The following is a 26,328-nucleotide window of genomic DNA, read 5'->3' on the forward strand; positions in this document are numbered from 1 at the left end:
AAGATGGGATTAGAAAGGACACCTGGGTGTCCTCGGGCTGGCATGGACAAGATGGGCCGAATGGCCTCCTTCAGTGCTGTAACTTTCATATGATTCTACGGTGGTTGGAGGACCATCATCTCAGCTCCAGGACATCACTGCAGAAGTTCTTCAGGGTAGTGTCCTCGGCCTAACCATCTTCAGCTGCTTCAGCAATGACCTCCCTTCCATCATAAGGTCAGAATGGGGATGTTTGCGGATGACTGCACAATGTTCAGCACCATTCGTGACTCCTCAGATAATGTCCAAATGCAGCAAGACCTGGACAATATCCAGGTTTGGGCTGATAAGTGTCAAGTTACATTCGCACCACACGAGTGCCAGGCAATGACCATCTCCAACAAGAGAGGGTCTAACCATCGCCCCTTGACATTCAATGGCATTACTGTCATAATATTCACTCATGTATATAATAACCAATGAACACACACGACACGGAACAACCAATCACCAGACAGGACACCACCACTATAAAGCCCACAGGGCATCAAGACTCTCCCTCTCTCACAGGACACAGCTACTGAGATAGTTAGAGTGCACAAGCCAGTGAGCACTATCTCCATGTGGTAGAGAGCTAGTCTGGTCAAGCCAGTAGGAGGTTATCAGTTAGATTAATAGTGTGTCAATCCACAGCAGATTATGTACAGCAATCAGCAAGTTCAGTAAAACAGTGTTGGACCATCTCCTGTGTCGGAAGCCTGTTTCTATTTTCACTGCATCCAGTTGCAGTCAACGATGAACCAACTCACATAACACATCAATTACCATCGCTGAAACCCCCACAATCAACATCCTGGGGGTTGCCATTGATCAGAAACTGAACTGGACTAGCCACATTAATACTGTGGCTACCAGGGCAGGTCAAAGGCTAGGAATCCTATCGCGAGTAACTCACCACCTGACCTCCCAAAAGCCTGTCCACCATCTACAAGGCACAAGTCAGGAGTGTAATGGAATACTCTCCACTTGCCTGGATGAGTGCAGCTCCAACAACACAAGACCATTCAACACCACCCAGGAGAAAGCTTGATTGCTCCTCCTTCCACAAACATTCAAACCTTCCACCACCGATGAACAGTGGCAGCCGTGTGTACCATCTACAAGATGCACTGCAGTAACTCACCAAGGTTCCTTAGACAGCACCTTCCAAACCCACGACCACTACTATCTAGGAGGACAAGAGCAGCAGATACCTGGGAACCCCACCACCTGGAGGGTCCCCTCCAAGTCACTCGCCATCCTGACTTGGAAATATATCGGCCGTTCCTTCACTGCCGCTGGGGCAAAATCCTGGAACTCCCTCCCTAACAACACAGTGAGTGTACCTACACCTCGAGGACTGCAGTGGTTCAAGGAGGCAACTCACCACCACCTTCTGAAGGGCAAGTAGGGATGAGCAACAAATGCTGGCCTAGCCAGCGACGCACATATCCCCTAAATGAATTTTAAAAAGAAAATACCTTTGTATAATGGCACCCATTCTGTCAGATCAGTCGGGTTTGAATTGCCTCTCCTTGATATATTTCCTGGCACAAGATTCAGAAGGCCTTTATAAACAATAGACCTGCCATAAAGCAGAAGAGTATTATTATTTATTTTTTCGTAATCACATACAAAAAAATCGTAAGGGTTTGTCGTTTAACCCCTCGAGCCTGCTCCACCATTCAACAGGATCATGGCTGTTCCGATATTCCTGAAGTCCACCTTCTTACCAATTCCCGTACCGGTGATTCCCTTACTGAGCAAACTATCTCTGCCTTAAATATACACACAGACTCTGCCCCACTGCTCTCTGTGGCGAGGAATTCCAAAAGCTCCCAACACTCTGACAGAGGAAATTCCTCCTCATCTCAGTCTAAAATTAACACCCCTTTATTCTGAGACTCTGCCCTCTGGTCTCAGACTCTCCCATGACAGGAAACATCCTCTCGGCATTCACTCTGTCAAACCCCTTAAGAATCTGACATGTTTCAACGCGATCATCTCTCATTCTTCTAAATTCCAACGAGTAGGGTCCCAACCTGTTTAACCTTTGCTCACAAGACAATCCCTCCATACCAGGGATCATCCTAGTGAACCTTCTCCGAACCGCCTCCAATGAGATAATATCTTTCCTTTAATAAAGGGACCAAAACTGCTGCCAGTGCTCCAGATGTAGTCTCACCAGTACCTTGTACAGTTGCAGCAAGACTTCCCGACTCTCATACTCCAACCCCATTGAAATAAACACCAACATTTCATTACCCTTCCTGATTACCTGCTGCCCCTGTGTACTAACTTTGTGTTTTACACACAAGTCCCCCCCCACCCCACCCCCAAGTCCCTTTGTGTTGCAGCTTTCTCCAGTTTTTCTCCATTTAAATATTGTTCTGTTCTTTTGTTCTCCCTTGCAAAATGAACTTTTCATCAAAGTGGAAAATAATTTTCCCACATTATACTCCTTTTGTTAACTTATTTAACCCATTAATATCTCTTCTCCACACATCTTCTCCTCTGTGTAGCACTACACTCTGTATGCTTCATCCGATGTCTGTGTCTATGTATTTACATTGTGTATTTATGTATGTCCTATGTTTTTTCATGTATGGAATGATCTGTCTGGACTGTACACAGAACAATACTTTTCACTGTGCCTCAGTACGCGTGACAATAAACCCAAGACCCTTCTCGACGCATTTGGTTGCCTGGGTTATTTCAATCGCTTTGTCTAGGGTATTCTTCATTTCAGCCAGAAGCTTTTTTGCACATTTATGCTGTTAATACCGTGTACTAACCAGTCACGCAGCATGTCTCTGTGCGCTGTGCCGAACTCACAATGCTTGGCCATTTGGCAGAGTCTGACAATGAAGGTGGGGGTCGTCACTCCTGGATCCCTGACAGCTGAATTAAACTTGTATTGCTGTAGTAGGATTGAGGGTCTGGGGTTGAAATGCTCCCTGACCAGTGTCACTAATTGGTCTAATGGCTGTCGGGAATGTCAAATTCCTTCAGAGGTTGTCGGTCTGGGGCCCACAAACTTTAATAAACCTTCTATTTATCCTTCCCCATTATCTCATTTGCTGCAAAAAAGTAATGGAGCCGCTTAATATACTGGCTCCAATCTTCGGCCCCCTGGTCAAATGGTCAAGCTTCCACATCATGGGCATTTTTCACTCACAGTTTTATGATGCCGTCAATGCTTTTCGATTTCTCTGTTAGTTTTGTAGGCTTTTCCCTTCCCCCTTGAATTATGAACTACTGAGGACTTGTAATCAATCCAGTTTATACTCATCGCCAAAGTGGTGGCTTGAGGCAATACTCGGGAGACTTTCAGTATAACTGAACAAGGGTTTATTGGCAACAAGTAAAGGTACACTATACACAGACACAGAGTCACTAAACAGGCCTTCACTCTCTGGCTCCATGGTCCATTCTGCCTGGGACCCAGCTCCCAGGGCTCCGTGCTTTTTCTCTATTGGTCGGGATTTGTGCGCTCCTGCACGATTGTCATGTGGGCCGTTAAAGGAGCTACGCTACCACACAGGCACTGCGTGTAACATCGCTAAAGGTACAGTTACACATAGCCTCAGAGCTCCTCTTTCAGTGGTGAGAGACAACAAGCAGTTTTGTCCGAAGACAAAGATTAAATAAATTACAATTTCTTGGAATCATGCAGCACAGAAAAAGGCCATTTGGTCCATCTTGCCCATGCTGGTTCTTTGTAAGATCTATCCAATATGTCCCAAAACCCAGCTCGTTCCATTATCCCTGCAAGTTTCCCCATTGAAAGTTTACACAGAAACTGCTTCAACCGTTGTGTCAGGTAGTTCATTTCAGATTGTAACCTCGCTGTGCAAAAATAAAAAAATTTCCTCTGCTTCTCGTCATCAACTATAAACCTGTATCCTCAGGTTATTAACCGTTTTGTCACTGGAAACAGTTTCCCCTTATTTACTCTATTAAAACGGGTTATGATTTTGGACACATCTGCTAAATCATCCCTTAACCTTCTCTGCATTCAGGAGAACAATCTCAACTTATCTAGTTACTTAACTAGAAGTCCCAGCATGTAGATGGAGGAAGGAAATTAAAAATAGCCATGGGGAGAGAACGGAGCTAACATTTCGAGTCTGAAATGTTAGCTGTGTTCTCTCTCCACAGATGCTGCAAGAATGGCTGAGATTGTTCAGCATTCTCTAACTGTTTCAGATTCCAGCATCCGCAGTAATTTGGTTTGAAAAATTGTCATATTGGATCTGAGTTTTGCAATCCTTACATTTCTGAGCTAATGTCGTTGGTTTATACCATTGCATTTCATAGAGTTCCTTTTCATTTTATTTCCCGACAGTGCCTACCCTTCTTAAATATTTAATTGAAGCACTTTGGACATCCTATGGTCAGAAAAGCGTTTGGAACAAATTCTTTCTTTATTGTATCATTTAATTTAGAACATAGAACATAGAACGATACAGCGCAGTACAGGCTCTTCGGCCCACGATGTTGCACCGAAACAAAAGCCATCTAACCTACACTATGCCATTATCATCCATATGTTTATCCAATAAACTTTTAAATGCCCTCAATGTTGGCGAGTTCACTACTGTTGCAGGTAGGGCATTCCACGGCCTCACTACTCTTTGCGTAAAGAACCTACCTCTGACCCCTGTCCTATATCTATTACCCCTCAGTTTAAAGCTATGTCCCCTCGTGCCAGCCATTTCCATCCGCGGGAGAAGGCTCTCACTGTCCATCCTATCCAACCCCCTGATCATTTTGTATGCCTCTATTAAGTCTCCTCTTAACCTTCTTCTCTCCAACGAAAACAACCTCAAGTCCATCAGCCTTTCCTCATAAGATTTTCCCTCCATACCAGGCAACATCCTGGTAAATCTCCTCTGCACCCGCTCCAAAGCCTCCACGTCCTTCCTATAATGCGGTGACCAGAACTGTACGTAATACTCCAAATGCGGCCGTACCGGAGTTCTGTACAGCTGCAACATGACCTCCCGACTCCGGAACTCAATCCCTCTACCAATAAAGGCCAACACTCCATAGGCCTTCTTCACAACCCTATCAACCTGGGTGGCAACTTTCAGGGATCTATGTACATGGACACCTAGATCCCTCTGCTCATCCACACTTTCAAGAACTTTACCATTAGCCAAATATTCCGCATTCCTGTTATTCCTTCCAAAGTGAATCACCTCACACTGCTCTACATTAAACTCCATTTGCCACCTCTCAGCCCAGCTCTGCAGCTTATCTATATCCCTCTGTAACCTGCTACATCCTTCCACACTATCGACAACACCATTGACTTTAGTATCGTCTGCAAATTTACTCACCCACCCTTCTGCGCCTTCCTCTAGGTCATTGATAAAAATGACAAACAGCAACGGCCCCAGAACAGATCCTTCTGGTACTCCACTTGTAACTGAACTCCATTCTGAACATTTCCCATCAACCACCACCCTCTGTCTTCTTTCAGCTAGCCAATTTCTGATCCACATCTCTAAATCACCCTCAATCCCCAGCCTCCGTATTTTCTGCAATAGCCTACCGTGGGGAACATTATCAAACGCTTTGCTGAAATCCATATACACATCAACTGCTCTACCCTCGTCTACCTGTTCAGTCACCTTCTCAAAGAACTCGATAAGGTTTGAGAGGCATGACCTACCCTTCACAAAGCCATGCTGACTATCCCTGATCATATTATTCCTATCTGGATGATTATAAATCTTGTCTCTTATAATCCCCTCCAAGACTTTACCCACTACAGACGTGAGGCTCACCGGTCTATTGTTGCCGGGGTTGTCTCTGCTCCCCTTTTTGAACAAAGGGACCACATTTGCTATCCTCCAGTCCTCTGGCACTATTCCTGTAGCCAATGATGACATAAAAATCAAAGCCAAAGGTCCAGCAATCTCTTCCCTGGCCTCCCAGAGAATCCTAGGATAAATCCCATCAGGACCCGGGGACTTATCTATTTTCAGCCTGTCCAGAATTGCCAACACCTCTTCCCTACGTACCTCAATGTCATCTATTCTATTAGCCTGGGTCTCAGCATTCTCCTCCACAACATTATCTTTTTCCTGAGTGAATACTGACGAAAAATATTCATTTAGTATCTCGCCTATCTCTTCAGACTCCACACACAACTTCCCATCCCTGTCCTTGACTGGTCCTACTCTTTCCCTAGTCATTCGCTTATTCCTGACATACCTATAGAAAGCTTTTGGGTTTTCCTTGATCCTACCTGCCAAATACTTCTCATGTCCCCTCCTTGCTCGTCTTAGCTCTCTCTTTAGATCCTTCCTCGCTACCTTGTAACTATCCATCGCCCCAACTGAAACTTCACACCTCATCTTCACATAGGCCTCCTTCTTCCTCTTAACAAGAGATTCCACTTCTTTGGTAAACCACGGTTCCCTCGCTCGACGCCTTCCTCCTTGCCTGACCGGTACATACTCAATTTAGTGAGTATTGTTACGCCACCCTGGGCTAGCGCGTGGTCAATTCCAGCCCCATTTAACCCGGAGTCACAACACAATTGTATTAACCAATAATTCATAGAAAAGTACCCAAAGTCTTTGGCCCTTGGCTGCCCAATAATTACAGTCGCCAAGATTGTAAATGTTTTTTTAAAAGATTTTTATTCAGGATTTTGATATTTTTATATTTTGAACACCCAACATAGGAAAGAAAAAACAACACAAAATAAACCCCCAACACCTCCCCGTAACCTCAACCAAACACCCCACTTGGCTCCTCCTCAACAGCTGACTGTAATCAGTTGCTTAAAACGTAGTAGAAGCAAACCCCATCTCTCAAGGAGCCCCTCACTCACCCCCCTCAAAGCAAATTTCACATTTTCCAGGTACAAAAACTCCATTAGTTCCCCCAGCCACACAGAGGCACAGAGTGGAGCAACTGACCTCCATCACAACAGGATCCGCCTGCGAGAAATCAATGAGCTGAAGACTCCTGTCTGCAGCTCCAGCAAGTCACAGAATCCCAGTGCAGGAAACCATTCAGCCCATCGGGTCAGCACAGATCAGTCGAAAAACCACCCTACCTCGGCCCTATTCATGCAACCCTACCCTCAGGGACAATTTAGCATGGCCAATCCACCTAACCAGCGCACCTTTAGACCGTGGGAGGAAACCGGAGCACCCGGAGGAAACACAGACAGACACAGGAGAACATGCAAACTCCGTACACACAGTCACCCAAGGTCGGAATCGAACCCAGGCCTCTGGTACTGTGAGTCAACAGTGCTAACCTATTAGGTTGTGAATGTCAACAGTGACACAGCCTGCACATTCCATTAATATGAACTTTAATATGGGTAAGCTACACACCTGAGATCAGTACAGTTTGCAAAGTTATCAACGCTGAGCCTCAACATGCAGCCAGAAATGGCGTCCTTTCCAAACAACACTGATGTTGTTTGTGCTGATGAACACAGCCCATTTCCAACTGCAAAACAAAAAGGGATGAAAATGGGGAGAGACAAGTAGAAAGTTAAAGTTATTGATGTTTTGCTAACACAGTTAAAACCCCATCGGGCTCTGGCCTTGATTTCTATGAGGCTGGTGCGAGAGTTTCTGGAGCGGCATGGAGGCCAGTCCTTGCTCACCTCAACATTAGCATAGTCAGGAGATGCTCTAAATGAGCCTCTGCTATGGACACACGTGGTCAGAACTCCCACTGTACACAAAGAGGGATAAAATCAGTGATGTTTGAGGAGCACAGTGCAATAGGGCACGGGTGACATGTGAGAACAGCAGAGCAGAATGGACAGCTTCAGTGTCGGTGTTTCAATACTCAAAACTAGTGTTACATTTTAATATCTAATGATAATTAATTTATAGTAGGATTTTGCGAAATGTAATTAGGAATAGGATTTTAATCACAATGAATGGAGCAGCAGGCTCGATGGGCAAATGGCCCACTCCTGCTCCTATTTTCTATGTTTCTAAGGAATAAGAAATTTGTAACCTTTGCACTTCAGCTGATGTGTTTTCTCCCGCTAACTGATGAACTCAGGACAGGAGTTAATGCTCACAACTATTTCAAAACAATTTTAGTTTCCCCGTTCTCCAGATTATCACCTTACATCTATTTTTACTCATTTTCCTTGACAGGACTGTCCCTGTACCACTGGACGGCAACAACAGTATCAGAATTTGTAGAGCAGTCTGCGAACCATTAGCTTTCTTACCCCAGCATCCCTAAAGACTAAATTTTAATGTCCACAGGAAATATATTACCTGGTTGCCATATGTTTACAGGAGCCTTTTGTAAAGTCTTGCCATTTTCAAAAGCGCCTAAAACGGGCTTGCCGATCTGGTAACCTGAAATCAATAGATACCTTTACATCAGAGTGTATTTTACAGAATAAAAGAGTAAAGAAAGAGGCCATTCTGCCATCATGCTGGTCACATCTCTTTGAAAGAACTATTCAATTAGTCCCACTCCTCCTGCTCTTTCCCCACAGTCTCTGTATATCTATTCCCTATATGCATTCATCCAATTACCATTTGAAACTTATATTGAATCTGCTTCAAGTTCTCACATCCCCTCTTTCTTTTGCCAATCACCTCCCCTCACCCTCATTCTTCATTGAATCAGAGCAGCTCCCCGGGGGCTTGATGATAATGGTAGAGTGAGGGATATGCCAAGTCACGGGTTTACAGACTGTGGTTGAATACAATTTTTCTATTGCTGATGGCCCACACCACCGTTGGATGCCCAGTTCTGTGCTGCTACATCTGTTCTTAGTCTTATCACAATACTTCAGCTAAGGTTGAACCAGCGATTATAAGTTTAGCATTACTTCCTTGCTTTAGTGCTGTTATGTTCTATTAATAAAGCAAATTATCATGTATTTTTTTAAACAGTTAACCTTTCTTGCAACCTTTAGTTAGCCCCAGGTCTCTGCTTCTGCATTCCTTCAAAATTCCACCATTTAGTTCATATTCTCATTCTGCCTCCTAAAATGTATCACTTCACACTGCGTTCAATTTTGTCCACTCTGTGTCTGCCCTCTCGCCGCTCTATGCCCTCCAAATAGTTTACTCCATTTTCTAGTTGTCTGCAAACTTTGAAAATATGTTCTGTAAACCCTAGTCCAGGTTTATCTCAGAGCCACTTCCTTTAATCTAAGTAATCCAATTAATTTTGTCCAGGATTACTGTCTCTAACGGCTGCCTGACCATCAACAATAGGTCACTTGGCTGGATTTGATTGCTCTCCCTGGTTTGAGCAGAAGTGTCTGTAATGTTGAAAGTTTGCAATGAAAACACAAGTTGGTCTAATTTCAAATGTGCAAGTGTCATAACAAACTTGGTACAGGAAGAGCCAAGAGCTGACTGGCCTGCTCCTGTTCCTATAACCCCAAGAGGAATTAACCTAAATAGGTTAATCACTGGGTTTTTGCCGAGGGAAATTTGCAGATAACCAAGTGCTTGTAAATTTCTAGCTCTAGGTCATTCTGAAAACTTCACCTGCCAAAAGAAGCTAACTTGCAATTAATTTTAGCATGAAATAACTCTTTTTATGCTTACATGTTTTAATTCCAAACTTGCACTGATTAAAAAAACCTTTACTGGAATGTGATGCAAGAAGCTGTAATAAGCTGCAGTCTCACCTGGATTGCCAGACCAAGTCACATTGGGTGGATGGTCAGTTACTGAGTTAATAAAAGTCACACTGAATCGCTGGGTCAAAGCAGCTGGAAAGAAAGAGAGTGGGATGAAGTGGAGGTGGGGTGACAAAGACAGACTGCAGGCAAGCAGTTAAATTCCATCAGTAAAAAGTGTAAAACTGGCTACTACTAAATAACCAAATAGAAATTTACAATCAGGATCACTGCGATGGAAAGAACATCGTACCTGGAGAATTTAAGGGAACATTTCCCACTGTGACAAGCAAAGTGACGTTAGAAATCGTGTTTCCTTTCCAGCGGAAGACATATTCTGCCCCCAGAATCATATTTTCACACATTTCGTTGAGAAGTGTGGGGTCTGATTTACTAACCAGTTCTGTGTTGAAGAAAACAAACAAATCACAATATTTGTTCAGCTCAAACCACTGGATTCATTTTGAATAATTTTAGCAGTCAGCATTCAAGGTGGGACCAGTGGCTTATGACCAGGCTATAAACTCCAACGGTTTGACAGCAACCCTACAGGTGACACCAAACCTGGAAGGGCACGGTGGAGTACTCGGAAAAGAGCTGATCAAGATTTGTACCTGGTCAATCGGTGACAAATCATGGTTATTCAGACAAGTGGACATTACCATATACCGGGAAGCAGGAAAAATGAGACACATGTGAAGGAACAGAAGTAAAGCAAAGGAGCATTAACTGACTCGTTGCTCCCCATCTCCCAACTCTTGCACGGTGACAGTTAAGTAATGGGTTAAGAGACATTGCAATTAGTTGTCTCATTTATGTTAAGTATCCATTAATTGACACTGATATGTAAAGGGGCTTCAGGTGGCCTCTGTCAGGTGGTGTGTTGTTAAGAATTTTGTGCAGAGGCTGTGGAAGTGAAATAAATGGTGATTGGTGAAAAGGAAGAAGAACTTTAGACTCTTCATTTCACAGCAACTAAAACGTCTAACAATGGTAAGCAAATCTGGCAAGGTCAAATCTCCAGATTTCCTGCTAAAACTGCACACTGTCCAGGTCACGTTGCTGTGTGTACTATCCAGCCGTCCCAAAATGAGGAGACTCTCAGACCCTCATGACAGTGCAAAGGAGAGCAACAACTCCAATCCAGGTGTCAAGAGTAGTTGATAAACTGGAGATTTTGATCCTCAAAAAGACACATATTATTAGGTCTTATGGAACTACAATATATTTGAGGATGCAGAAGGCAAAGCCAAAAAAATAGCTCCAGATGCACTGATGCAGAGGAGACAGGGTCAGGATGTGACAAAAAAGTTTGACGTTTAGGGTAGAGACTAAGAGATATTTCCTTACAGAGTCGGCCAAAAGGTTGGAACCAAGAAAAGTAGTTGAGCAGAGAATACAGACTCGGTTAGCTACCAGACGATGTAATGGGAAGACTGGAGGGTTGGAGATCAAATGGGCTGAAGATATTCTTCAACCACAAAGTCCATCTAATGGTATTGAGATCTGTCCAGTTCATTTGGCAGAGATTACCATTCACATCAGTATTTATATGCAAGAGCTAACGATTGCTCTCCCCTGCACATTGGTGTGACCTATGGCGGCATGGTAGCACAGTGGTTACACTGTTTCCTCACAGCGCCAGGGTCACAGATTAGATTCCCGGCTTGGGTCACTGTGTGGAGTTTGGCGTTCGCCCCGTGTCTGCGTGGGTTTCCTCCGGGTGCTCCGGTTTCCTCCCTCAAGTGCTGAAAGACGTGCTGTTCGGTGAATTGGACATTCTGAATTCTCCCTCTGTGTACCCGAACAGGCGCCGGAATGTGGCGACTAGGGGCTTTTCACAGTAACTTCATTGCAGTGTTAAAGCCGACTTGTGACAATAATAAAGATTATTTCCGCCAAAGTGGTCAAGATAAAATTGCCAATATCATCCTCAAGGGAATCCCAAAATAAAATTGCAGCAGAAGCTGAGAATCAAGCTCCTGGTTATCATTTAAGCCCCGTATTTGATGGGTTACTCATCATGAACATGCTGAAATGAAGATTAATTTAAAACATAGCAAAAAATATCAACAAACTCATGCTGGGATTTCATACCGAAAGAAGTTGAGATATCCTGCAGCTCAGGAAACAAGGATTGGCTCGCAGGACTTGGCTCTAAAGTAGTGAAATTGCTGAGGTCTGTGGATTTCTGGTAGAAATTGCTGAGGTCTGTGGATTTCTGGTAGGTTACAACAGTCGGTAGCAACACTACATGGAAGAAGAGGCAATCGAATTGTTATTTCATCCTCATTCCTATACCTTTCATTTCAGTTGACTGCCATTTAAAACAAACATTCACTTTATTTCACTTTTGCAATTGGACACTTTAGCAGAAAATTACATGGGAGGCCAATTAATAATCATTGCATAAATTTGAAAATGGTAGAATTTTTAAACGGTTTTATAAAGATGCAGACATTTAAGTGAGCAGTGTACCCATCACATCAGGTAGTGGAAGTCATGCAGCAAAGTTCATTCATGCCGTTGGTGTCCTAAACTCATGTCTCAATTCTTACTGAGTTAATGTCCTATTATCACTCAAAGGGTTGTGAGTCTTTGAAATTCGCAACCTCAGAGGGTTATGGGTAGAAACATAGAAAATAGGTGCAGGAGTAGGCCATTCGGCCCTTCGAGCACCACCATTCAATATGATCATGGCTGATCATGCAAATTCAGTATCCCACTCCCTCTTTCTCCCCATACCCCTTGACCCCTTTAGCTGCAAGGGCCACGTCCAGCTCCCTCTTGAATACAGCCAACAAACCGACCCCAACAGCTTTTTGCGGTGGAGAATTCCACAAGCTCACAACTCTGAGAGAAGAGGTTCTTCCTCATCTCAGTCCTGAATGGCTGACTCCTTATTCTCAGGCTGTGACCCCTAGTTCTGGACATCCTTCTGGAAGAAGGAACTGAAGGCACGGTTGCTAAGTTTGCAGATGATACAAAGATCTGTAGAGGGACAGGTAGTATTGAGGAAGCAAGGGGGCTGCAGAAGGATTTGGACAGGCTAGGAGAGTGGGCAATGAAGTGGCAAATCAGATACAATGTGGAAAAGTGTGAGGTTATGCACTTTGGAAGGAGGAATGGAGGCATAGACTATTTTCTAAATGGGGAAATGCTTAGGAAATCAGAAGCACAAAGGGACTTGGGAGTCCTTGTTCACGATTCTCTTACGGTTAATGTGCAGGTTCAGTCGGCAGTTAGGAAGGCAAACGTAATGTGAGCATTCATGTCAAGAGGGCTAGAATACAAGACCAGGGATGTACTTCTGAAATGAAATGAAATGAAATGAAATGAAAATTGCTTATTGTCACAAGTAGGCTTCAAATGAAGTTACTGTGAAAAGCCCCTAGTTGCCACATTCCAGCGCCTGTTCGGGGAGGCTGTTACGGGAATTCAACCGTGCTGCTGGCCTACCTTGGTCTGCTTTCAAAGTCAGCGATTTAGCCCTGTGCTAAACAGCCCCTATACTTCTGAGGCTACACAAGGCTCTGGTCAGAACCCATTTGGAGTATTGTGAGCAGTTTTGGGCCCCGTATCTAAGGAAGGATGTGCTGGCCTTGGAAAGGGTCCAGAGGAGGTTCACAAGAATGATCCCTGGAATGAAAAGCTTGTCATATGAGGAACGGTTTAGGACTCCGGGTCTGTACTTGTTGGAGTTTAGAAGGATGAGGGAGGATTGTATTGAAACTTACAGGATACTGCGTGGCCAGGATAGAGTGGACGTGGAGAGGATATTTCCACTTGTAGGAAAAACTAGAAGCAGAGGACACAATATCAGATGAAAGGGACGATCCTTTAAAACAGAGATGAGGAGGAATTTCTTTAGCCAGAGGGTGGTGAATCTATGGAACACTTTGTCGCAGAAGGCAGTGGAGGCCAAATCACTGAGTGTCTTTAAGACAGAGATAGATAGGTTCTTGATCAATAAGGGGATCAGGGGTTATGGGGAGAAGGCAGGAGAATGGGGATGAAAAATATCAACCATGATTGAATGGCGGAGCAGACTCGATGGGCCGAGTGGCCTAATTCTGCTCCCATGTCTTATGGTCTTATGATCCCCAACATCAGGAACATTCTTCCCGCATCTAGCCTGTCCAATTCCATCAGGATTTTATATTTCTATGAGATCCTCTCTCTTTCTTCTAAACTCCAGTGAGTACAAACCCAGTCGATCCAGTCTTTCTTCATATGTCAGTCCTGCCATCCTGGGAATTAGCCTGGTGAACCTTCGCTGGACACCCTCAATAGCGAGAATGTCCTTCCTCAATCTAGGAGACCAAAACTTCACACAATACTCAAGGTGTCAGAGGCTTTTCCCCAGGGTAGAGGGGTCAATTACTAGGGGGCATAGGTTTAAGGTGAGAGGGGCAAAGTTTAGAGTAGATGTACGAGGCAAGTTTTTTACGCAGAGGGTAGTGGGTGCCTGGAACTCACTACCGGAGGGGGTAGTGGAGGCAGGGACGATAGGGACATTTAAGGGGCATCTTGACAAATATATGAATAGGATGGGAATAGAAGGATACGGACCCAGGAAGTGTACAAGATTGTAGTTTAGTCGGGCAGTATGGTCGGCACGGGCTTGGAGGGCCGAAGGGCCTGTTCCTGTGCTGTACATTTCTTTGTTCTTTGTTCTTTGTTCTTTGTGTAGTCTCACCAAGGCCCTGTATAACTGCAGCAAGAAATCCCTACTCCTATACTCAAGTCCTCTCGTTATGAAGGCCAGAATGTCATTAGCTTTCCTCACTGCCTGCTGTACCAGCATGCCAACCTTCAGCGACTGTTCCACCATCACACCCAGGTCTCGTTGCACTTCCCCTTTTCATAAACTGCCCCCATTCAGATAATAATCTGCCTTCCTGTTTTTGCCACCAAAGTGGATAACCTCACATTTACCCACATTATACTGCATTTGCCAAGTATTTGCCCACTCAGCCACCCTGTCCAAGTCACCCTGCAGCCTCTCTGCATCCTCCTCACAGCACACACTGCCACCCAGCTTAATGTCATCTGCACATTTGGAGATATGAAATGCAGTTCTTTGTCCAAATCATTCATGTACATTGCGAACAGCTGGGGTCCCAGCACTGAACCTTGCGGTACCCCACGAGTCACAAAGTCGATAAATGGTTTTGATCTCCGGGCAAACACCTGCCACAAGGCAAACTTGATTTTTTTCCAACTCAAGGGATTCCATGAGGTCGCTCACCCACACCCGCGGTTTTGGCAGCCCCGAGTCCCTCCATCCCAACAGGATCCATCTCCGGACTACCAGAGAGGCAAAGGCCAAAACGTCGGCCTTTCTCACCCCTTGGTCTCCCGGGTCTTCCGACACAAATCCAAGCTCGGGAAGCTGCCCCCCACGATTAGGACTCCAAACCGCTCAATGCCCGCCCATCGCCATGTCCGGAACCCCGCGCCCAGTCCCCCCGGAACAAGCCGGTGATTCCTGCAAATCTGGTGGTCAGTGGTGGCAAACCGAGCCCAAACTGAGGCACCTTTCAGCTTCAGATGCTGCCGCCATTGTCCCCACACCCTCAGGGCAGCTACCACGACCGGACTTGTGGAATACGGTGAGAATGGCAGAGGTGCCGACAATAATACCCCTAAACTAGTGTCCTTACAAGTAGCTGCCTCCCACACTGACCCTTCCCCCACTACCCACTTGCTGACCATGGCTTAATTTGCTGCCCAGTAGTAATTCATCAAATTTGGAAAGGCCAGCCCTCCCCCACCCATGTCCCCGTTCCAGCAGCACCTTCTTCAATCCCTCCTTTTGTCAAACCATTTGAACTCTTCCAGAGTCTATGCAGTCTTCTAAATTCTATGATTCTATGAATGCTGGAAAATGATCACCACTGCGTCCACTCTTTCTAGGGCCACTTCCTTTAATATGTTAAGTAATGGGTTAAGAGACATTGCAATTAGTTGTCTCATTTATGTTAAGTATCCATTAATTGACACTGATATGTAAAGGGGCTTCAGGTGGCCTGTGTCAGGTGATGTACAGTGAGAGTTTTGTGCAAAGGCTGTTGGAATGAAATAAATGTGTGTTTGTGAAAAAGGAACAGAACTTTAGACTCTTCATATCACAGCAACTAAAACGTCTAACAAAGTACTCTGGGATGCAGGGCATCAGGCCCTGGGGACTTACTGGTTTTAATCCCATCAATTTCCTGATTAATAAGGATTTCCTTCAGTTCCTCCTTCATGCTAGACCCTAGTATTTACGGAAGGTTATTTGTAGCTTGGGCAGAGAGATGGCAGATGGAGTTTAATCCGGACAAATGTGAGGTAATGCATTTTGGAAGGCCGAATACAGGTAGGGAATATACAGTGAATGGTAGAACCCTCAAGAGTATTGACAGTCAGAGAGATCTAGGTGTACAGGTCCACAGATCACTGAAAGGGGCAACACAGGTTGAGAAGGTAGTCAAGAAGGCATATGGCATGCTTGCCTTCATTGGCTGGGGCATTGAGTATAAGAATTGGCAAGTCATGTTGCAGCTGTATAGAACCTTTGTTAGGCCACGCTTGGGAGTGTAGTGTTCAATTCTGGTCGCCACACTATCAGAAGGATGTGGAGGCTTTAGAGAGGGTGCAGAAGAGATTTACCAGGATGTTGCCTGGTATGGAGGGCATTAGCTATGAAGAGAGGTATTATCGGTTTGTTCTTACTGGAACGACGGAGGTTGAGGGGCGACTTGACAGGGGTCTAAAAAATTATGAGGGGCATAGACAGAGTGGATAGTCAGAGGCTTTTCCCTAGGGTAGAGGGGTCAAATACTGGGGGGCATAGGTTTACGATGCGATGGGCAAGGTTTAGAGTAGATGTACGAGGCAAGTTTTTTTACACAGAGGGTAGTGGGTGCCTGGAACTCGCTACCGGAGGAGGTGGTGGAAGCAGGGACGATAGTGACAGTTAAGGGGCATCTTGACAAATACATGAATAGGATGGGAATAGAAGGATACAGACCCAGGAAGTGTAGAAGATTGTAGTTTAGTCGGGCAGCATGGTCGGCACGGGCTTGGAGGGCCGAAGGGCCTGCTCCTGTGCTGTACTTTTCTTTGTTCTTTGTTCTCCAGTCCAAGACTGAGTGAGAGGGGTTCAGGGACTCGGTGATCCGTTCAGCTAGACTCAGTATACAACAGGGAGAATTGCAGCTGAAGAAGCAAATGTTCGGAGCTTCCAAAGCACAACACGGGACACAACAACCAACCCGTGCCAATTTCCTTCTATGCCCAAAGCTGTAAGACTATGACTATTCTGTGCTTCACAAATTACCCAAGCTTTCGAGGAACAACAGGGCTAATCGAGGACAGCATTTTCTTACCTCATAGAAACCTTAGTGATGCTCCATTTAGACTCTTCTAGTTTGAATAGCTTGACATCAGAACGGGAATCAAATCTTACTTATAGAATAGCATAGCACAGGGTCAGCCATTTAGCCTATGGCAGTTCTTGGAAAGAAAATCCAATTGGCCCCAAAACCCTCCTTTCTCCCCTGCAGCCCTGTGATTTCCACCGCCACTGACCACCATGTATTTATCTGTGATAACCCTCACAAAGATCACAAGGAATCAGTCATTGATCTGCGTGGGGCTCGTTTAAGAGTTCCCACGGTAATGGGCGGACCAGCTGGGACTCGTTATCAAGTACTGTCCCAGACCCGGACTGGGAGGTCTTGTTCGTCCTGGGCTGGGACACCAGTGTTGTATGCCGCTGGGGTGTCTTTACTTTTGAGCAAAACAAATTTAATTTATCCTTTATCTTAGTGTCACCTGGATTACTCCACTATCCAATTTCATATGATGGCACAGTGATTAGCACTGCTACCTCACAGCTCAGGGGACCCGGGTTCAATCCGGGCCTTGGGTGACTGTCTGTGTGGAGTTTGCACTTTCTCCCCGTGTCTGCGTGGGTTTCCTCCGGGTGCTCCGGTTTCCTCCCACAGTCCAAAGATGTGCAGGTTCAGTGGATTGGCCGTGCTAAATTGTCCCTTAGTGTCCAAAAGGTTAGGTGGGGTTACGGGGATAGGGAGGAGGCATGGGCTTAAGTAGGGGGCTCTTTCGATGGGCAAAATGGCCTCCTTCTGCACTGTAAACTCTTTATGTTTCACTGCCTTTCAGGAAGCTCATTCCAGATCACAAGAACTCACTGGGGCGAAAGAATTCTCTTGTCCAATCTGGTTCTTTTATTAAATTACCCAAAATATGTGTCCTCTTGTTTTTGATCCTCCTGCCACAGGAAATAGTTTCTACTTATTCTATTAAAAACCCGCAATTTAATCAAATGAGGCAAATGAAAGTAAACAGTGCCATTCTTTCGAATCACGAGCTTTCTTTTTTTTTTAAATAATTTTTATTAAGGTTTTCATAAAATATCAATAACAAAATGAAAAAGGAACCCAACAGGGTTAAGTACAAAACATGATCTAGAAAAGCAACCCTCCCTCCCCCCTGTACATAAATAATAAATTAACATTAACACCCGACTTAACACAACTGGTATATACATCCCCCTGGACCCTCCAGTGTAAATAACAGAAACAGAAATAAAGTAAAGTAACGCCCCCCCCCCCCGAGTTGCTGCTGCCATTGACCAATGTCTACCGTTCTGCCAGAAAGTCTAGGAACGGTTGCCACCGCCTAAAGAACCCTTGTACCGACCCTCTCAAGGCGAATTTCACCCTCTCCAATTTAATGAACCCCGCCATATAGCTGATCCAGGATTCCACGCTTGGGGGCCTCGCATCCTTCCACTGAAGGAGAATCCTTCGCCGGGCTACCAGGGACGCAAAGGCCAGAATACCGGCCTCTTTCGCCTCCTGCACTCCCGGCTCCTCTGCTACCCCAAATATTGCGAGCCCCCAGCCCGGTTTGACCCTGGATCCTACCACCCTCGACACCGTCCTCGCTACGCCCTTCCAAAATACCTCCAGCGCTGGGCATGCCCAGAACATATGGGTGTGATTTGCTGGGCTCCCTGAGCACCTAACACACCTGTCCTCACCCCCAAAAAAACAGCTCATCCTTGTCCCGGTCATGTGTGCCCTGTGCAGCACCTTAAACTGTATGAGGCTGAGCCTCGCGCATGATGAGGAATAGTTCACCCTCCCTAGGGCATCTGCCCACGTCCCTTCCTCAATCTCCTCTCCCAACTCCTCCTCCCACTTACCTTTCACTTCCACCAACGAGGCCTCCTCCTCCTCCTGCATCACCTGGTAAGTTTCCGAGATCTTCCCCACTCCCACCCACCCCACCGAGAGCACCCTGTCCTGTACTGTGTGTGGCAGTAGCCGCGGGAATTCCACCACCTGCCGTCTGGCAAACGCCCTAACCTGTAAGTACCTGAAGGTGTTCCCCAGGCTCGTGAACTTCCCGTCCACAAACAGGTCCCGCAACTTTCGTATCCCTGCCCTGTGCCACCCAAAAAACCCTCCACCTGCTCTCCCTGGGGCGAACCGGTGGTTCCCCCGTATTGGGGTCCACGCCGAGGCCCCAACTTCCCTCCTATGCCGCCTGCACTGCCCCCAGATTTTGAGGGCAGCCACCACCACCGGGCTCGTGGTATATCTCCTTGGAGGGAGCAGCAGCGGTGCCGTTGCCAGCGCCCCCAGACTCGTACCCACACAAGACGCCGTCTCCAGCCTCTTCCATGCAGCCCCCTCTCCCTCCATCACCCACTTGCGCACCATCGTCGCATTGGCGGACCAGTAGTACCCACACAGGTTGGGCAGCGCTCCAGGTACACCCTTCTCACCCTCTGAGTCCCTCGCGCCCACACAAACCCTATTATACTCCTGTTAACCCGCCTAAAAAAAGCCTTCGGGATAAACAGGGGGAGGCACTGGAACAGGAACAAAAACCTTGGCAGCACCGTCAGTTTGTTTAACTGCACCCTACCCGCCAAGGACAGCGGCAACGCGTCCCACCTCTTGAACTCCTCCTCCATTTGCTCCACCAGCCTTGTAAAATTAAGCCTATGCAGGGCCCCCCAGCTCCTGGCCATCTGGACCCCCAAATACCTGAAGCTCCTCTCCACCCTTTTTAGTGGGAGCTCGCCAATCCCCCTCTCCTGGTTCCCTGGGTGAACCACGAACAGCTCGCTCTTCCCCATGTTGAGCTTGTACCCCGAAAAGTCCACGAATTCCCTAAGAATCCTCATTACCTCCGGCATTCCTCCCACCGGGTCCGCCACATACAGCAACAGGTCGTCCGCATAGAGCGACACCCTATCCTCCTCCCCACCCCACACCAACCCCCTCCAGTTCCTTGACTCCCTCAGTGCCATAGCCAGGGGATCAATCGAAGAGCAGGGGGGACAGGGGACACCCCTGCCTCGTCCCTCGGTGCAACCGAAAGTACTCGGACCTCCTCCTGTTTGTGGCCACACTCGCCATCGGGATCTCATACAACAGCCTAACCCACCTGACAAACCCCTCCCCAAATCCGAACCTCTTCAGCAACTCCCACAGGTACCCCCACTCTACCCGATCAAAGGCTTTCTCAGCGTCCATCGCCACCACTATCTCCGCCTCCCCCTCCCTCGCCGGCATCATGATAACGTTCAAAAGCCTTCGCACATTCGCGTTCGACTGCCTCCCCTTCACAAATCCCGTCTGGTCTTCATGGATGATCTGCGGCACACAATCCTCAATCCTCGTGGCTCAGACCTTCGCCAGCACCTTGGCATCTACGTTTAACAACGAAATCGGTCTGCAAGACCCACATTGCAGGGGATCCTTGTCCCGCTTCAGAATCAAGGAGATCAGTGCCCGGGACATCGTCGGGGGCAAGGCCCCCCCTCCCTTGCCTCATTGAAGGTCCTGACTAGCAACGGGCCCAACAGGTCCATATATTTTTTATAGAATTCGACCGGGAAACCATCCGGCCCCGGTGCCTTCCCCGCCTGCATGCTTCCTATCCCTTTGATCAGCTCCTCCAGCCCAATCGGGGTCCCCAATCCCGCCACCAGTCTCTCTTCCACCTTTGGAAACCTCAATTGGTCCAGGAAGCGGCCCATCCCTCCCTCCTCCCATGGGGGCTCGGATCGGTACAATTCCTCGATTTTTGGCATCCAGCCCCGAGTGAAACACCTGACCTACCCACCCTTTCCTCAGTCTTACCTGGTCTGCCACCTTCAGGTGTGTCTCCTGGAGCATAACCACATCCACCTTCAGCTCCTTCAGGTGCACGAACACCCGGGCCCGCTTAACCGGCCCATTCAGTCCCCTTACATTCCAGGTTATCAGCCGGATCAGGGGGCTACCTGACCCCCTCCCCCGCCGACTAGCCATAACCCCTCCTCGGCCAGCCACACGCCCGCACCCCACACCCGGCCCGTTCCCCACGGCGGCATACCCCGGTCTCGACCCCCCCCCCCCCCCCCCCCCCCCCCCCCCCCCCACTCGCTCCAGCTCCCCCTTGACCATAGCAGCAGCAACTCGATTCCCCCCCACGGCTAGGACCCATCCTAGCTGTTTTACTCCCCCCATTGCACTTCCGCAACTCAGCTGACTCCTGCTGACCCCGGCCACTTCCGCCTCTCCTTTGACTCCTCCCATTGTGTGGCACACCCTCCTCTCCCGCTCCCCATCCATAGGCTCTCCCCCTCCCCCTTCCATTCTAAGCACGGGAAACAACCCTCGCTTCCCTGCCCCGGCCCCGCCCCCTCCAGTCTTCAGCACGGGGAAAAACCCGCGCTTTCCACCTACCCAGCCCCGCCACCTCTGACGCAGCTCCTTTTACAGGCCCTGTCCCCTCACCCCTGACTCGGGCCTCCCCCTCCCCCGCGGGGCCCCATCTCACCGTTGGCCACCACCCCCGTTCCGTTTACCTACCCCCCTCCAAGAGTCCCCCCGATCAACCCAACCAAAACAGTGCCCAACCCGCCCCAACCACCCTCACCAACCCGAGAGAGAAAAACACAGAGAAAAAGAAACCAGGAGCAAAGCAAAGGCCCCCCACCTCAAAAAAAATAACATATCAACCGCAGTCCCTAAACACCCATCCCGACCCTCAATCTGTCCAACTTCTCGGCCTGAACAAAGGCCCACGCCTCCTCCGGAGACTCAAAATAATGGTGCCGGTCCTTGTAGATGACCCACAGTCGCACCGGCTGCAACATGCCAAACTTCACCCCCTTCCTGTGCAGCACCGCCTTCGCTCGATTGTACCCGGCCCTCCTCTTCGCCACCTCCGCACTCCAGTCCTGGTATAGGGGCTGTTTAGCACAGGGCTAAATCGCTGGCTTTGAAAGCAGACCAAGGCAGGCCAGCAACACGGTTCGGTTCCCGTAACAGCCTCCCCGAACAGGCGCCGGAATGTGGCGACTAGGGGCTTTTCACAGTAACTTCATTTGAAGCCTACTTGTGACAATAAGCGATTTTCATTTCATTTTTCATTTCATTTCATATTCGAACCTCCGCATTCTTCCACCTGCTGCTCCGCTCCTTCTTGGCCCAACTGAGCACACACTCCCGATCAACGAACCGATGGAACCTCACCTGCACCGCCAGCGGAGGCTCGTTAGCCTTGGGCCTCCTCGCCAGCACTCTATGGGCCCCTTCCAGCTCCAGGGGCCCCTGGAAGGACCCCGCTCCCATCAGCGAGTTCAACATGGTGACCACATAGGTCCCCACGTCCGGCCCCTCCAGCCCCTCCGGGAGGCCCAGAATCCGCAGATTCTTCCACCTCGACCGATTCTCCATCTCCTCGAACCGCTCCTGCCATTTCTTGTGGAGCGCCTCGTGCGGCCTAAGATCTCGTCCTCGTTGTCGGAGATCTTTTGTCGAGCCTCGCGGATCGCCACCCCCTGGGCCGTCTGTGTTTCCAGCAGCTTATCAATAGAAGCCTTCATCGGCTCTAGCAGGTCCGCTTTAATCTCTGAAGCAGCGCTGGATACCCTCCTGTTGCTCCTGCGCCCACTGCATCCACGCTGCTTGGTCTCCGCCCGCCACCATCTTGTTCTTCTTCCCTCGCACCTTCTTCGGGTCCACCACCACCTTTTTAGTCGCCCTGCTCCTAGTAGAAGCCATATACTATCGGGGAACTGTTATAATCTCCTTCCCACACCGGGAAACGTCAAAAAAGTTCCGTTAGGGGCCCTGAAAAGAGCCCAAAAGTCTGTTTTTTGCGGGAGCCGCCGAATGTGCGACTTAGCTCCGCATAGCCGCAACCGGAAGTCCGAATCACTAGCTTTCTGAGCACTGCTCCTTCCTTAGGTGAATGCATTTACCTGAGGAAGGAGCAGTGATCTGAAAGCTAGTGATTTGAAACAAACCTGTTGGACTTTAACCTGGTGTTGTAAGACTTTTTACTGTGCCCACCCCAGTCCAACGCCGGCATCTCCACATCATTCTTTCTAATAAACATGGAACTTACATCCCTGGCCATTCTCGATATCGTCACCAAGTCCGTGGAAACCTGTACAAGCTGCAGCAGTGAGAGGAGTCACACAACGGGTGTCAAAATCTTCAAGATAGGCCACGGGTGCATTCTTTAAGCATTGACCACTCAAAGATCTCTACAGCAGAAACATACATCCAAAAAGTAAGAGGTGAAACAGCTTTGCCCTTTACCCAGTTTCTCAAATTATCATTTCATAAACATAGAACATACATGCAGGAGGCCATTCGGCCCATCGAGTCTGCACCGACCCATTTAAGCCCTCACTTCCACCCCATCCCCGTAACCCAATAGCCTCTCCTAACCTTTTTGGTCACTTAGGGCAATTTATCGTGGCCAATCCACCTAACCTGCAGGTTTCTGGACTGTGGGAGGAAACCGGAGCACCCGGAGGAAACCCACGCAGGCACGGGGAGAAAGTGCAGACTCTGCACAGACAGTGACCCAAGCCGGGAATTGAACCTGGGACCCTGGCGCTGTGAAGCCACAGTGCTAACCACTGTGCTACCGTGCTGCCCACCATTCAACATTCAAGGTTCTCACAATTTCTTAGGTTACTTGACTTAATGCCACTTACCATTCAAAAATATCAGAAACCAGAGGTGTATTATTTCTTATCCATAGCCTCTGTAGACCAGCTGGATGGAATAGACTATTTCTGTGCTGTGCATTGTGTGATACTCAAGTTGGCAGCAGTAAATAGCAATTTGTGATTTTCACCGGATGATCCTCATTTTTACCTTGCACAATCTTAAGGTGTAAGAAAATAGTTTCTCTTACTAGTTACATTTAAGGAATTTCAAAAGGTGCTTTTCACCAAAGGTTCTATTTAAAAGCTGCCTTAATTGAATAATCTGCCAGGTCCTATCCAGGATCATCTGCAACTCGGAAGGTTGGTTAAATTGTGCAAGTTCTCAGATACTGGAACAGGAACAGATGTGACGTGCACGTTGCTGTACCTATGACGATCCCAGATCAGACCCCAACATATGTTAGGATACTGGACAAGAACCATGGTTAAGCACACTGGGCTAAATCGCTGGCTTTTAAAGCAGACCTAGGCAGGCCAGCAGCACGGTTCAATTCCGGTACCAGCCTCCCTGAACAGGCGCCGGAATGTGGCCACTAGGGGCTTTTCACAGTAACTTCATTTGAAGCCAACTTGCGACAATAAGCGATTTTCATTTCATTTTCACCACTTTTTTTAAGTTTGTAAATCTGTGAGGAAAGATACTTCACTCCAGGAGTAATTCTATGCACATAAGACCATTAGACATAGAGGCAGAATTAGGCCACTCGGCCCATCGAGTCAGCTCCGCCATTCAACCAAGACTGATATTTTTCTCATCCACCATTCTCCTGCCTTCTTCCCTTAACCACTGATCCCCTTATTAATCAAGAACCTATCTATCTCGGTCTTAAAGACACTTAGTAATTTGACCTCCACAGCCTTCTGCGGCAAGGGGTTCCACAGATTCACCACCCTCTGGCTGAAGAAATTCCTCCTGATCTCCGTTTTAAAGGATCGTCCCTTTAGTCTGAGATTTGTGTCCTGTTTATTTTAATATAACATTATTATTATGATCCCAGGCGAGACCCCAACAGTTGCTAGGATACTGGACAGAAACCCCAATATTTTATTTTAGTTTTGTAAGGAAAGGATACTTCGCTCCAGGAGTGATTTCACACAAAACAGGGTTACGGTATATTAAAACAAACTTTATTACTAACTCAGTATTAAAATATCTTTTGCATCACACAAGAAAATAGCTTATAATGACCACTTAAATAATGCTAATCAATACAGTAAGAAGTCTTGCAACACCAGGTTGCCAACGGGGTTTGTTTTGAATCACTAGCTTTTGGAGCACGGCTCCTTCCTCAGGTGAGGTCCATTCACCTGAGGAAATAGCTACGCTCCGAAAGCTAGTGATTCAAAACAAACCTGTTGGGCTTTAACCTGGTGTTGTAAGACTTCTTAATGTACTAACCCAGTCCAACGCCGGCATCTCCACATCAATCAATACAGTGACACAATAACCCTTAACTGCTATCTTTATTCCCACTCAAACAACAAAATCATCTCCGATCACAATCCACTTTTAAATACAGTTAACAGTCAGGAATATTTTGAGAAAGAGAGAACTTTTCAGACTGTTTGAAACAAAACGACCCAATCTGGTCAGGATAATGCAGAATCTCTGGCTTTATTTCTTCAGAAACCTTCTTAGCTCACCTTCCAGCCAAAACTAACTCTGAAATTCTCAACACCCGACTGCTTCAACCCCTGCCTCCTCTCATTCACAACATCATCTTACTAAGTGGATCATAATGTCTCTAATTATCTACTCCCCAAACTTTTACACTGTTTTAATCACACCTCTGGCTCCAAAAAGCCTAGCTGTCTTTTTTTCAAACCAGGATTTTTAAAACATGACTGCAAAAGTCACAGTAACCCAGGCTTTTACCCTCACAGGACCAAATACATATAATACAATATATCTGAAATTCCTACATTATAAACACAGTTTTAAATTATCGTTAACAGCACAAAAATATAGCTTAGAATTACCAGTTAAACAATGGTTAATAATAAAATGAAACGCTAATTTGTTTCTTTTATTCTTTTATTCCTGACATATCTATAGAAAGCTTTAGGGTTATCCTTGATCCTACCTGCCAAAGACTTCTCATGTCCCTTCCTGGCTCTTCTTAGCTCTCTCTTTAGGTCCTTCCTAGCTAACTTGTAACTCTCGAGCGCCCTTACTGAACCTTCATGTCTCATCTTTACATAAGCCTCCTTCTTCCTCTTGACAAGTGTTTTGACTGCCTTAGTAAACCACGGTTCCCTTGCTCGACCACTTCCTCCCTACCTGACAGGTACATACTTATCAAGGACACGCAGTAGCTGTTCCTTGAACAAGCTCCACATTTCCATTGTGCCCATCCCCTGCAGTTTTCCTCTCCATCTGATGCATCCTAAGTCTTGCCTCATCGCATCATAATTGCCTTTCCCCCAGATATAACTCTTGCCCTGCGGTATATACCTATCCCTTTCCATCACTAAATTAAACGTAATCGAATTGTGGTCACTATCACCAAAGTGCTCACCTACCTCCAAATCTAACATCTGTCCAGGTTCATTACACAGTACCAAATCAAATACGGCATCGCCTCTCGCTATCTACATACTGTGTCAGGAAACCCTCCTG

General features: G+C 47.0%; 1 protein-coding gene across 4 annotated transcripts in view; it reads right to left on the minus strand.

The window, feature by feature from the left end:
• Positions 1 to 26,328, minus strand: part of tctn2 (tectonic family member 2) — a 120,973-nt gene that overhangs the window by 52,184 nt on the left and 42,461 nt on the right. For all 4 annotated transcript variants that reach the window (XM_072512053.1, XM_072512207.1, XM_072511965.1 and 1 more), the window contains exons 8-14: positions 23,093 to 23,234; positions 11,762 to 11,914; positions 9,918 to 10,067; positions 9,674 to 9,757; positions 8,295 to 8,378; positions 7,383 to 7,500; positions 1,500 to 1,603 (exon numbers count right to left, since the gene is read on the minus strand). In XM_072512053.1, the coding sequence (XP_072368154.1) occupies positions 1,500 to 1,603; positions 7,383 to 7,500; positions 8,295 to 8,378; positions 9,674 to 9,757; positions 9,918 to 10,067; positions 11,762 to 11,914; positions 23,093 to 23,234 (835 nt within the window). The remainder of the gene's footprint in view (positions 1 to 1,499; positions 1,604 to 7,382; positions 7,501 to 8,294; positions 8,379 to 9,673; positions 9,758 to 9,917; positions 10,068 to 11,761; positions 11,915 to 23,092; positions 23,235 to 26,328) is intronic.

Source organism: Scyliorhinus torazame, chromosome 1 (genome assembly GCF_047496885.1).
Source record: "Scyliorhinus torazame isolate Kashiwa2021f chromosome 1, sScyTor2.1, whole genome shotgun sequence".
NCBI lineage: Eukaryota > Metazoa > Chordata > Chondrichthyes > Carcharhiniformes > Scyliorhinidae > Scyliorhinus > Scyliorhinus torazame.